General features: G+C 33.6%; 1 protein-coding gene across 4 annotated transcripts in view; it reads right to left on the reverse strand.

The window, feature by feature from the left end:
* CNTLN (centlein) overlaps positions 1-12,736 on the reverse strand; it is a 247,841-nt gene that overhangs the window by 42,967 nt on the left and 192,138 nt on the right. For all 4 annotated transcript variants that reach the window (XR_004319147.1, XR_004319146.1, XM_032477635.1 and 1 more), the window contains exon 19: positions 5,502-5,693. Coding sequence is in view for 2 of the 4 variants with exons in the window: in XM_032477635.1 (XP_032333526.1) it covers positions 5,502-5,693 (192 nt within the window). In the remaining 2 variants the exon portion in view is untranslated. The remainder of the gene's footprint in view (positions 1-5,501; positions 5,694-12,736) is intronic.

Genomic DNA, 12,736 nt, shown 5'->3' on the forward strand with positions numbered 1-12,736 from the left:
CATATAACAACTGCAGGGCGCCTACCCAAAGTACCTTTATGGAAAATATGGATTATCTTTGTAAAATGTAAATGTGCATGTGATTATTTTAATGGTTTAATAAGATCACTTGAAATGAATTCTAGATTTACTAATAACCTGTAACAGACTAAATATGGTCATAAATGCTTTGCTGTTTCTCCCATCAAGAGGCGGAATCCATCTCCTAACCCTTTGAATATGCTCTGGCCTATGATCTGCTTTAACCCAAAGTATGTGGCAGAAATGACATTGTGCAAGTATCAGATCCAGAGCCTAAATCCCTGTAGCTTGCACCTTGCCCTCTTGGAATGTTGCTCTTGGATTACCTTCCAACAAATACTAAAGCCATTTGGGGGAGTACTGAGGTACCCTAGATGACAGCCAGCAGAACAATTACCAGTCTGGGAGTAAGGCGGTCTTGGAACTTTCAGCTCAGGTAAATCTTCAGTTTAGAAGACTACAGGCATATGGGGAAACCCAGCAGATAGCAGCAAAAGAACTACCTACAGAACCCACTGGATCATAAGAAATAATAAATTACATAATAATAATAAATTGTTTTAAGCTGCTAATTTTAGGATAATTTGTTAGACACTAATAGACAACCAATTAGAGAATCTTATAAATGCTAAATACTTCCTTACTTGAATTTCTTAATAATACTAGTTATTAAAGTAATTTATTTTTCAAAGCAGAACAGCTCTGTGGTATTTGTTGTCTATACAGCCTAGGAGTCAGAGGTAGTAACTAGAGTGTTAGGAACCCCAAACTTTCAATTTTGAGTCAAGTTCCAAGTAAACATGTGATCTGAGACATCATTTGATATTTTGGTTTTTCTACCTGTAACACAGTGTCAAAATACATTAATTCATTTATTAAATTTAAAAAGTATCAAACTAATATAAGTAGAATAAAATACAACTTTTAAAATATTTGGAGCAGTTATTCTGCTAATTTTTCTAATAACTATAATCAGTTGTTTCAATTAGAACTATTTCCAGGTTTGACTGACTTCTGCTAAAAAATATAAATCTGAGAAGATGAAACCATTAATCACACAATGTAAATATGAGTCAAATTCATTAGATAGACTTTAAACATCTCATTAGTATAGCATATGTAAATTAAAAATTCACATTCAATATGATACTAATTTTCTTAAAAACCCAAAGCTACCTCCACATGGCAACTGTGTTGAATGTTAAAGGTTTTGATTAAATGTTTGTGTAATGCAATCTAAATTTCCACCACATTTTATGAGTTTACAGTGAGGTATGGTATCTTATTTCCAGCATTGTGAGAGTAAGATGTTCCACACTAGTAAATTTATAATTGAAGCTTTTTTGCTTTAATCATTAATCTTAAATTCTTTCTGGAATGATTGTTCATTCATTTAGAAATATAATAATCCATGATTATATTAAGCTAATAGTGAATTTTTAATACAGTTATATTATATTGTAAATATTACTATATTAATTATATTACTATATCTATTATAATATCATTGTATCATTATATAGTGATGCCTTTAAGAACTATTATGATACAAATGGCTCCTCAGCCCTACTCTAAACGGTCCCAGACTGCTGTTTTTCTAATTTTGTATTTTTACCTTAACATTTTTATATTTCCCTTTTCTCTCTGTCAATCTGTTGATCATCGTTTCTTGCTTCTGTCAATATTTCAGCCTAAAAACAATCCTCCTGTCCCTTAATATGCACTTCTAATTTACTGCTTTTGAGGTGTTTTCTGCTGAGAACTTAAACAAACTCATTAGAGCTATATTTAAAATAAAAGACAACAGGCAGTAAATGAAGGCTGACAATAATTTTCAGGAGAATACACTGAGTGGATTTTAAGAGAGCTGTTTGATTCTTTTCTGTTTTTAGACTTAGGCCAGTTATTTTAATTGGCTGGAAAATGCTGTACCTCTGACTTCTAGATAATTGAGAGATTACAGAATTATAATAAATAAAACAATGCCAGCTTGATACATACTTTTGCCAGACTCTTTAAATCTCATATCTATTTTGTTTAATCCCCAAAAAACCATTTGAAGTGTATAGAAAGGTATCCCTGTTTCAAACCTCTGGAGAAGGTAAGTAATTTCCTCAATCAGGTTCCACAAGAAGTGAATGCACAAAGAATGATCAAAACTCAGGTCCTCTAACCCTTTTCCATCTCCTACAATACAGTACTTATCTGCAGCATGACAAAATCTGGAGTAAAACACATATTACAAAGATGTCATAATGTAAGAATCCAACTTGGTTAGAACTTTCCTACATAAGTTTATTAATTAAAAAAATTTTTTTTCATAGCCTAATGAGTAAAAGCGTGGACTCTGGAGTCATACGGCTTACATTCTAATCTCAGCTCCATCACTTAGTAGCTGTGTGACTGTGGATGATTAATGTATTCATTCTGTGTCTCAGTTTTCTTAAGTGTAAAGATAGAGATCACCTAATCTATATATCTAACAGGGTTAAAACTTTTTTAAAGGACTTAGAGTCAGAGTGGCAACAGATTATATATAGAGTAACAGTAGTTTGAAAAGTACTATTCTTCATTATTAACTTACTGGACAACCGAAAGAGACCATGGTATATACCAAAAGGAATGCTTTCAACAATTAGGACGTCAAAAAAAAAAATCACAAAAATAGATTGGAGTACAATTCAATCCAGATTGTATAAAGAAATACAAATTAAATTAAATACAAATAACTGATTTATATATCATTCACTGGAAGGAATTTATATGTCTCTAAATATTTTATTATCTAACTATATATAATTGGGTGCCTTGATAAAACATGTCTTAAGTAAAAATGAAGATCAGAAAATGCATATAAAAAATTAATGGAAAAAAATTTAATGGGGAGGGATATAGTTCAGTGGTAGAGAGCATGCATGCTTAGCATGCATGAGGTCCTAGGTTCAATCACCAGTACCTCCATTAAAAAAAATTTTTTTTAATTCTTTAAATTTGAGAGAAAAGAAAACGTACATGAGCACTCTAATTTCTGAATGAACCATATATATCTGAGAATACACTGAAGAAATTACATAGAAAAGTCTAATATTAATCAGATAAAATTAAAAAAAGATGTATGTAGACCTTTAACAGATTAAAATATAACCAGTTTTTCTTAATTAGGCATAAAAAACATCAAGTAGACAGTACATTATTTCTTGGAAAATCATTATGTTAGCAAGTTGACATCTGCTACAGACTGAATTGTATCTCAGCAAAATTCATATGTTGAAATCCTAAGCCTCCCACCTCCGATACTTCAAAATACGATTGTATTTGGATAGGGCTTTTAAGGAGGTAACTAAGGTAAAATGAGGTCACTTGGGTGGGCCTTTATCCAATATAACTGTTGTCCTTTTAAGGGGAGGAGATTAGGATACAGACCACACAGACTGAGGATGACCACGTGAGCAAGAAGGTGGCCAGTTGTAAGCCAAGGAGAGGTGCCTCAGGAGACATCAAACCTGTTGATACTTTGGTCTTGGACTTCTAGACTCCAGAACTATGGGAAAATAAATTGCTATCATTCAAGCCACCCACCCAGTGGTATTTTGTTATGGGAGCCCTCACAAATGAACACAATTATCAAAACAGAAATTTGTAGCATTAGAGAGTATTATGTGCTTAAAAGTACCTGGTCTTCCAGAATATTTCCACATTAAATATGAAATAAGGCCAAAGTAAAGACATACTCCTTTTTGTCCCCACATACCCTGGTGAGCATTCCAGGACTCCAGGTTACATATGGACAATGTCACTTCAAACTTACATCAAGTGTGATCTAAATTGCTTTAGACTAAATTCTCATTATCTCACCTTTGTGACTCACACATTCCTTCAAAGAGAGAGAGATTTATATATGGTCAAAAACTTACACCATGGGATACCACAATGCAAAAAAACTTACAGATATCTATATGGGCCTATTATTACTAAAATTTATGTTAGTGTATTAGTAGTAAGTGAAACCAAATAAATAAAATAAAAATCAACTTATAACTATCAACAATTGAAAAATTTAGAAGTCAGATTAGACACTGCTGAATCTAACATTCTATTTTATCTTGGCAAAAATAAAAGTTATATTAGGGCCACAAACACTTGTATATAAGAAGAATCACAGAACTGTGACTACAAGTCTCTGTAGCAGATAAGATCAAAGAATACCTCAATAATTTTATCCTCCATATAAAACCTAAGCATTGAAATGTTCAGTTTATACATTTTATTCCACTTTTTCAGAAATAGGAACACAATGTAGGAGAAGATATACAGTGCCAAACTTGCACAACTATTTTTTCTCACATTTCTATTTTGTAAGGTATTTCAACTTATAAAATGTAGTTCTTGAGACAAGTTGTACATATAAAACCCTCTGAAGAAGATGGTATTTCAGAAGCATCTAAATTAATGCCAATGGGTATATCTGATTATTATTAATAAAGCAAAATACTTTCAAGCAATAATACATGAATTTACTTTAAACTTTATCCTAGTTTATCTTATTAGTAATCCTTCACTTAAAGATGTTATCATTGAAGAGCACAGATATAATATTTGAAATAAAAACAACAAAGTCTATTTGACAATTCTATATACTAATACCTTCTTAACAGTCATGGTTATTCCATTGCTAATGTATTCTGTGCATTTTCAACCAGAATTTTCTTTCCAGTAACTCTCATTATACCTATGGTCCCACATACACTGACTTTTTAGCTTCCAGCTAGCAATCCCCACTGAAGAAAATAATTAATATGTATGGAATAAATGAGCTTGTTTTAAGAAGCATGAAAATGAACTTTCCAAATAAAACTCACAAATCCCTTTTCTTACAAGATAATTCTATTTAACCTAAGGCCAGCCTTACTTTTTGAGTTGTTAAGTTTGAAGTCCAGTTTCACCTGGACTTAGACACAATTCTTCATACACAAAGGAAAACTGCCTTTTTTTTTCTCACTCTCAGGTTTAACCTGCTGAAATCTATTAAACCAACCCACCTTTGCTCTGTTCTTCCTCTTCCTCCCTCCACCCTCCTCCTCCTTCCCCATCTCCAGCCAAGAATCATCAAATTAAAATAGTAGCAAGTGTGTACAGGAAAGCAATTCTGTTTATGTTGATAGATTACACATTCAAAAGGAATTCTGGAGGGCAGAGAGGAGTGAATAGTGGAGAAGAATGACAATAGCCAGTTTCCATCATCTGTGTTAGGATTTCATGGTGTCTTGTCAATTTTTTCAGAGAAAAGAATTATGAGTTACCAGATAAGAATCTACCAGGCTAAAATAGAAAGATGAGGTCGAATGCAGCATTAATAATTTGGAGGTTATTTATACCATAGTTTACCTTTACTAGTATAATTAAATTAGAATTGATAAAAATATGTCTTTTAAGGATTCAGTAACTTATTATATGTTTTCATTAATAAAATTTATAATCACCTTTAGTTTACACTGCAATTGCTTCATTTCCAAATCCATGCTCCTTGAAGGGCCAAGTGATGTAACTTGTATCCGTGGAATTGCCACCCGGGTAACGTCTTCAGCCAAACTTGTGATTTCAGATGAGGACTCCAATTTCTTTAGTAAGTCTTCTTTTTCTTTCCTAAGCTCAGCCAAATCCAAATTTAGCTTCTTTTTTTAAAAAGAAAATATAAACATATTATAAAAGCAAGTACACTTAACCTAACAATTATCAGTATCAAATTTGATGGGTACAAAAATGCTAAAGAAAAAAGTGAAATTGGGGGGGAGTGTATAGCTCGGTGGCAGAGTGCGTGCTTAGCATGCACAAAGTCCTGGGTTCAATCCCCACTACCTCCATTAAAAAAATAAATAAATAAACCTAATTACCTCCCTCCTCGAAAAAAATGACAAATAAAAGATATTATCTTAAAGAAAAAGTGAAATTAGTTATAAAAATAGTTATTATAAAAACTTTACAAAAATTATAATGTCAACTAATTTTTGCTTAAGGTTGTAGGGCTTGTAAAGGTTAAAACAAAATAGACCAGCTGTACTCAATATCCTTTGGTTGGCTGATCTTTCCTCATGATGTGCCATTTCTCTGCCTTCCCATAAACATGGGTGTGCCAGAGATTCACATATTTGATAACCTTGACTTCAGGGCTGATGTACTTAACTGGTAAAAGCTAAGCTGGAGCAGGATGGGATAACAGATGTTTAGTTGTTTATTCCATTGGGTAGATCTTACCACCCTATGTAGCAGCCAAAATGCTTCTCATTTAGCAACATAAATGTTAAGTCCAATTAGCAGAAGAGGCTTATTAGAGATTTAGTTCAAATAAATAGCATACAAACAAACTTGCTCAGTTTGATGCACTTGATCGATAGTTGACAAGTCCTCTTTGTAATGCTAAGGTAGATTGCACTAAACTCCTTAGATTTGAATTTTTAATATCATAAAACATTTTACTAAATGACATACTAGTGTTGCTTTTATGAAACAGTGTAAAAGAAATTGTCTTAATGTTAGCCCCTCTTATTCACCAATCTGTAGTCAGCAGAATGCCACCAAGCCGTAATGGCATAACAACTTAGAGATCCTTAAGAGGATACCTGCACTACTATTTTATTATTCCAAAGAAGCTTATAATATGGCAGTTGAACATAAGGAACAATTAGACAAAATGGTACTGAAGTCTCTCAGAGGAGGAAAAAATCTTTCTTTGTTAAGAAGTCTAATTAAAACAGTAAAAGAGGTAGCTAACATGTACAGTAATATAAAAATGGGACATAAGTTACCTAAGTATTAACAGTATATTTAAACACAATATCTAAGAAGTATACCAGTAAATATATAACTACATATGTATACATATGTATACACATGTGTATACTGTTACATATGAATAGGTCATGAATTCAAAACTAGGGCTTAATATATTTGAGATTAAACTAGGTGTTAGTGAAATAAAAAGTACACTTTGGAAAAAAAAACCTATTTAATTGGCTATATTTTAACTTATGATCTAAAGTGTGTTTTTTTAAGATATTCAGGAAGTATTCACTCATGAATTGTCCCAATGGTATCAAATAATTAACATCTAAAAGCAAACTCATAATTTCCCTAAACCTGAAAATCTTCCTGGTTATCATCCAAGCTTGAATCAATCTCCCTCCCTGTTTATTAATTCTCTATGTCCAAACAATTGTCAGGTTCTCTAAATTATATAATGTTCCTCATATTCATTCCCTCTGACACTTTCTTAATAAAGACTCTCATTATCCCACTAAGACCACTGCAACAGCCCTTCCCCTCCCAGCAACCATCAAACCATCTTTGTACCTTCAAAATATCTTTTATACAACTTTCCAAAACAACACTGACCTGTTATTCTCTTACTCAAAATCCTCCAGGGGTTCCCCAGCCCAGTAGAATAAAGCTCAGATATTTGTGGTAATAATAAATCTCTGTAAGGTTTAGCTTCAGTTTATGTTTCAATCAGACATCACCTGCAGTCAAACTTGCCTGCCATTCCCCCCATCTCTTAGCCATTTCTACATTGATGACTCTACACATGGTGTTTCCTTCTGCTGAAATCTCTCTCATGCTTTAAGAGCAGCTTAGTATTTCCTCCTTTTTGAAGACTTCTCTGCTATTTTCTTCTCTTTTTCTTCAACCAAGTGGCTTCTCCATTGTCTTAGCTCCCATAGCACTGTGCCTGTTCTTCAACCAGAAACCTTAGTAAATCCTTGAGAGAGGACTGTTCCTTTGTTCATCTATGTATCTGCCCACTCATGGTATCTTAAAACTATGCCTTCTGTATAGTAAGAACCAGAAGAAAGGTTTCAAAAATTCAAGTCCCCCTATTTGTAGCACAGATAGTGCTATAAAGACACATCAAATTTCAGCTTATATTTATAATCTTCCTATTATTTTATTTCTATGTAAATTAAAATACACGTTTATTAGCAATATTATCATTAGCTTTAACTTAAATAGTACGCACCAGAATATTTATCAGTCCTAAAGTTAATGCTCTGCATCTAATTTAGACTTTTTGAGATTTCAATTTGGTAAGACATTAAGTCATGACTACAATTCTAGGTGTAATCTCAGGCAACACAGAAGACTAAATTTTGATGAGGCGCTTTTCTTTCTATGAACAGCCTGGTGGCTTCTCTCATTTGTAAACCCGTGTGCCATTAGTTCTATTCTTTTCATGGTGGCAGATCCTGACACTATAACTACATCATTCATTGCAGAAAGACCAAGCCAATAAATGTATTTCTCTAAAAACTATGTATATGTAGATTTTAACTTCAATTTAACAGTATAAAAATTTAGTAAATGAAGAAATGCTGAAATTATGGAGACAGTAACTCAAATGACTTATTTATTGAATAATTTATTAAAATGTAAATTGTGCCTTGATTAAACTATTTTAAATCCACAGTCTTTAAAACATATTTCTAATGTTAATTATACATGCCTAGAAATGCTACAGAGCACCTGCTGAAATAAAAGTAATAGGAAAATCATATATCTCATCAGTTTGGAATCCTTTGATTATCCCTTAGAATTTTGGACAAGTAGTTATGGCTCTGTTACTAACTTCTCTCAGTTTAAGCACTCTGTTTCTTATTTCAGAAATTTTATAGACGAGACAAGAAGCATAAATAACTTTCTTTTGTTTTTACTTGGTTTGGAATGTGAGACTTTTGTTGTGACCTTGTTAGAAAGGGATTGTGCTATAAAGTCTACCAATAAATTAAGATAACTCTTAAAATAGTTTTTTTAATCAGAAGCATGATTCCTATTTCTATATTACCTTTTCAACTCCAATCAAAGATTTTAAAACATTTAAGTCACATTACATTAAAACCATAAATAATATAAAACACATGAAAGAGTCATAATTTCTGGATTCTTATTTGGAGTCTACTGCTTACCAGATGAGTGACACTGAGCAAACTCTTGACTTTGTTTCTCTATTTAAAAACAGAGACGATGGTTGTTTACCTAGCAAAGGTAGTTTTGAGGGCAGAATTTTAAAAAAATCTATGTAGCACTTGGTAAATTTTAGATTTACAGCATTATTGTTAGCATTATCTTGTGGCAAATGCTACCATACAGTCTAAGAACTGTCTTAAAGGCTAAGGATCTGAATTAATAAAAAACTTCGTTTTATACACACACACACGTACATACACACACAATATACACGTACCAAATAATCCTATAGTTTCTCTCACAACAGAAACCTTACCTTATCTTCAGTGAGAGTTATTTGTTTGATATTAATTTAGGATTCCCTACTAGGCTACAAGCTCATTGAAGGCAGATGTATTATTCTGATTCTTTATTTCCACAGCAGTGCAATCCCTCTACAATCTTTTAAAAGTCTATTTCAATTTAAAAGTTGACATCAATGAGAATAAGTACTGAGATCTGTATTGATTTATGTGTAGTCAATTACTCTAACCAAAGGTTATAAAATAGAACTTAACACTATAAAAGTTTAAAATGAGACACTAGTTATTATTTATTTAAATATAACATTGAAGAAGTACAAGTCTCTAAAAAGGAAAGAAGCCTCCAAGCAACTGTAAGAAGAAACAAGAATATATTAGCAAATTCGTTCTTCAGGAATGAGCACTGTGGCAGGCAGAATTCTCAGATGATCCCCAATGGCCCATGCCCTGTATGTGAGTGGGACCTGTGAATGGGATAGGCTCCCACTGCCATGATTGTGCTATTTGCAATGTTATGTGCAAAAGGGATTCTGTCGATGTAAATCATGGTTCCCTAATCACTTGACTTTGAGTGAGTCAAAAGCAAGATTATCCTCACTGGTCCTGACTCACCAGGTGAGTCCTTTAAAAGAAGGCCAGAGAGATTCTCCTGCTGGCCATGTTATGATAGGACTATGGAGAAAGCTACAAGGTGAGGACCTAAGGAAGACCTCAGGAGCTGAGAATGGCCCTTGAGCAAGAAAGCAGGGACTTCAGTCCTGCAACTACAAGGAACTGAATTTTTCCAACAAACTCATGAGCTTGGAAGAAAAGCCTGAACTGCAGAAAGGCAGCTTGGCTGACACACGGATTGCAGCCTTCTGATGCTCTGAGTAGAGGACTCCACTAAGCTGTGCCAGGCTCCTGACCAGGGAAACTATGAGGTAATGAGTATGAATGTTGTCTCTAAGCTGCTAAATTTGTGGTAATTGGTTATATACCACAGAAGACTGAGTCCCAATTTTTAAAAAATCATTCCCTGTCTTAAACCTATTCCTTTCCCCCTATTGCCACCTTGCCACCCCTTAAACAAGTGTCCTGAACTCCACGCTATATAGTTTATATAATATCCTCCCCTCTGGTTTTTCTTTCCTCACCCATAATTTTGTGCTCACTTCTTCAATTACTTAAAAAAAGTTCAATTTTCTGTCCTAGAAATACAAATTGCCTCTTCCAGATCTGCATTTTGTAGTCTAATTGCCAAGCAAAGTCTCTGGCCAGAAGCTTCCTTTTGCTGCTCGCAAGAGTAATCCTACGAATGGGGTGGATAAGCCTCTCCTGATGTACTCTCCTTTATTCTGTTGTATAGGAGTTCTTTCATGAATGCCTTTTATTCTGAGCTCCAACTTGATGTTTTCTGAAAGATTTTGATCAGGAATATCTAGATTCAGGATCTGACTCAATATCTATTATTCATCCTTTTCATACATACTATGTAGTAGGCAATGTACCAGCTCCATGTTTTCAATGATAAACAAAAGAGTTATAATCCTTGCCTTCTGGTAGCTACCCATCTATAACCTAGAAATATATCACAATAAACTACAGTAAGTGCTATGGAGAAACAAATCAGGGAGCTGAGGGAACTGCTGCTGCCTTCAAATTCTGTCTGGTAAATGCTGGTTACAGCCAGTTTCCTTTCACGTATCTCTCCTGATTTGTTTTGTCAAATGTTCCCTGGAAACTAGATATAGTGTTAAAGGCCATGGCTAGACCTACAACCTTCCTGCTTTCCAACTTTTACTCTAGAGAAGGCATGTGCCAGAACACTGCTGGGGAAGCCTTGGGCAGCCCTCATGAGGTGGAGGATCTCTCCTCCAGCAGGAGCTTTGGTAAACATTTTACTGTTCAAGAATGAATTATCAGAAAAGATAAAACAGGTCCCATGGAAAATATTCTTATAGCCCAAATGAAAATAAGAAAAGGGCTTAGAAAAACATCAGATAAGAAAGAATCATTTCCCTAATCACCCCCCAAAACAGACACTCTCTGAGCTTGATGTCTCCAAAGAATAAAATAATCATCAGCCACCTAGTCAGTGAACATGATGCTAGTTGCATCAAGAAAATGCTTATGAGTATTTAACTAGTTTAGGAGCAGTGCGCCCAGGTAAAGGAACAGGATGTGGTACAGCTCTTCACTTCTAATAAAAGGCTGATTCTGATCTTTTTTTTTCTTTTTTCTGGACAGTAACTACTCTGTAGCAATGAAAAGACAGTATTCAGTTCTCATATATTTTTCACCACTGAATGAGAAACTTAAAACAATGAACCATTTAAAAAATTGAAAATGTCCTTAGTTGGGATAGTGAGATCCAAAAAGTAGACACATGGAAATTCTAGAAAACACAGCTTAACGTGAGGGTGAATGTCAGGTCACAGGAGCAGGATTTCTGGGAAGCCGATGGAGGAAATAGTTGTTGGCAGAAGGATTCTCTCCAGTTCATGCTGGGGCAAAGTTAAGATGTCAAATGTTAGAAATGGCCAATAAGTAGCCAGAGTAAGTGAGGGTTAGTCCTCATCTGTAACAATAGTGGAGTCTCGGATTTTTCTTTCTCCTTTTGAAACCCAAAGGCCTTGACAGTCAAAGTAGGGAAAAGCAATCACTAAACGGGAACAGTCTGTAATGTACCAATTATTTCACCAAAATATTTAATCTTGAATTCTGCATAGGGCTGAGGATATTGAATACAGTTATTTCATCTTGAATACCTAAATAACTTCATTTACATCTCACAATCAGATTCACATTTAAGTAGAGGCAGCAATTAAAAAACGTTATGTTATAATCTTAAAAAAATTACAACATAAGAATTTTGTTGCCAGAACTAAAGCAAAAGAGACTGAACAGAAAATTCAAGATGAATAATATCTATGTAAATTCTATAGGCAAGAGTCTCCTAGAAAGTCACCACACTCTCTCCTTCCTGTGGCTAGTATCACTATTCTTTCACTGAGAATATTTTTTCTTTTACAAGGAATAAAAATGAAAGAAATAAAATTGTCCATGTTGTCTATGTATAAAACTAAAAGCACAGTCACTTAAGTAAAACATTATATGAGTTACAAAGAGAATTACGTGGGTTTCTAGGTCACTAGCAAAATATTTTCCATACAAGTACTTATCTAGAAAGATAAATAGTTCAGATTAATAACTCTTTCAAGTTAGTAACAAGTGTTTTACATTTAAAACATGTTTTCCTTTGTTATGATACTTGAGATTATCAAGAAAAAGAATTAAAAATGAAAAACTAACCAAAAATAAAACAAAGATCTTAGGCAGAGGTGGAATTATTTGTGTAATAAAATTTCTTATGAAAAATACACTTAGTTACAACATCACTCATTTATAGACTATTTTCTGACAAATGCAGTTATTAAAAGCCTATAGTATGCTTCACAAAATGTCAAGCAAATGAA

This window comes from Camelus ferus, chromosome 4, assembly GCF_009834535.1.
Source record: "Camelus ferus isolate YT-003-E chromosome 4, BCGSAC_Cfer_1.0, whole genome shotgun sequence".
NCBI classification, from domain to species: domain Eukaryota; kingdom Metazoa; phylum Chordata; class Mammalia; order Artiodactyla; family Camelidae; genus Camelus; species Camelus ferus.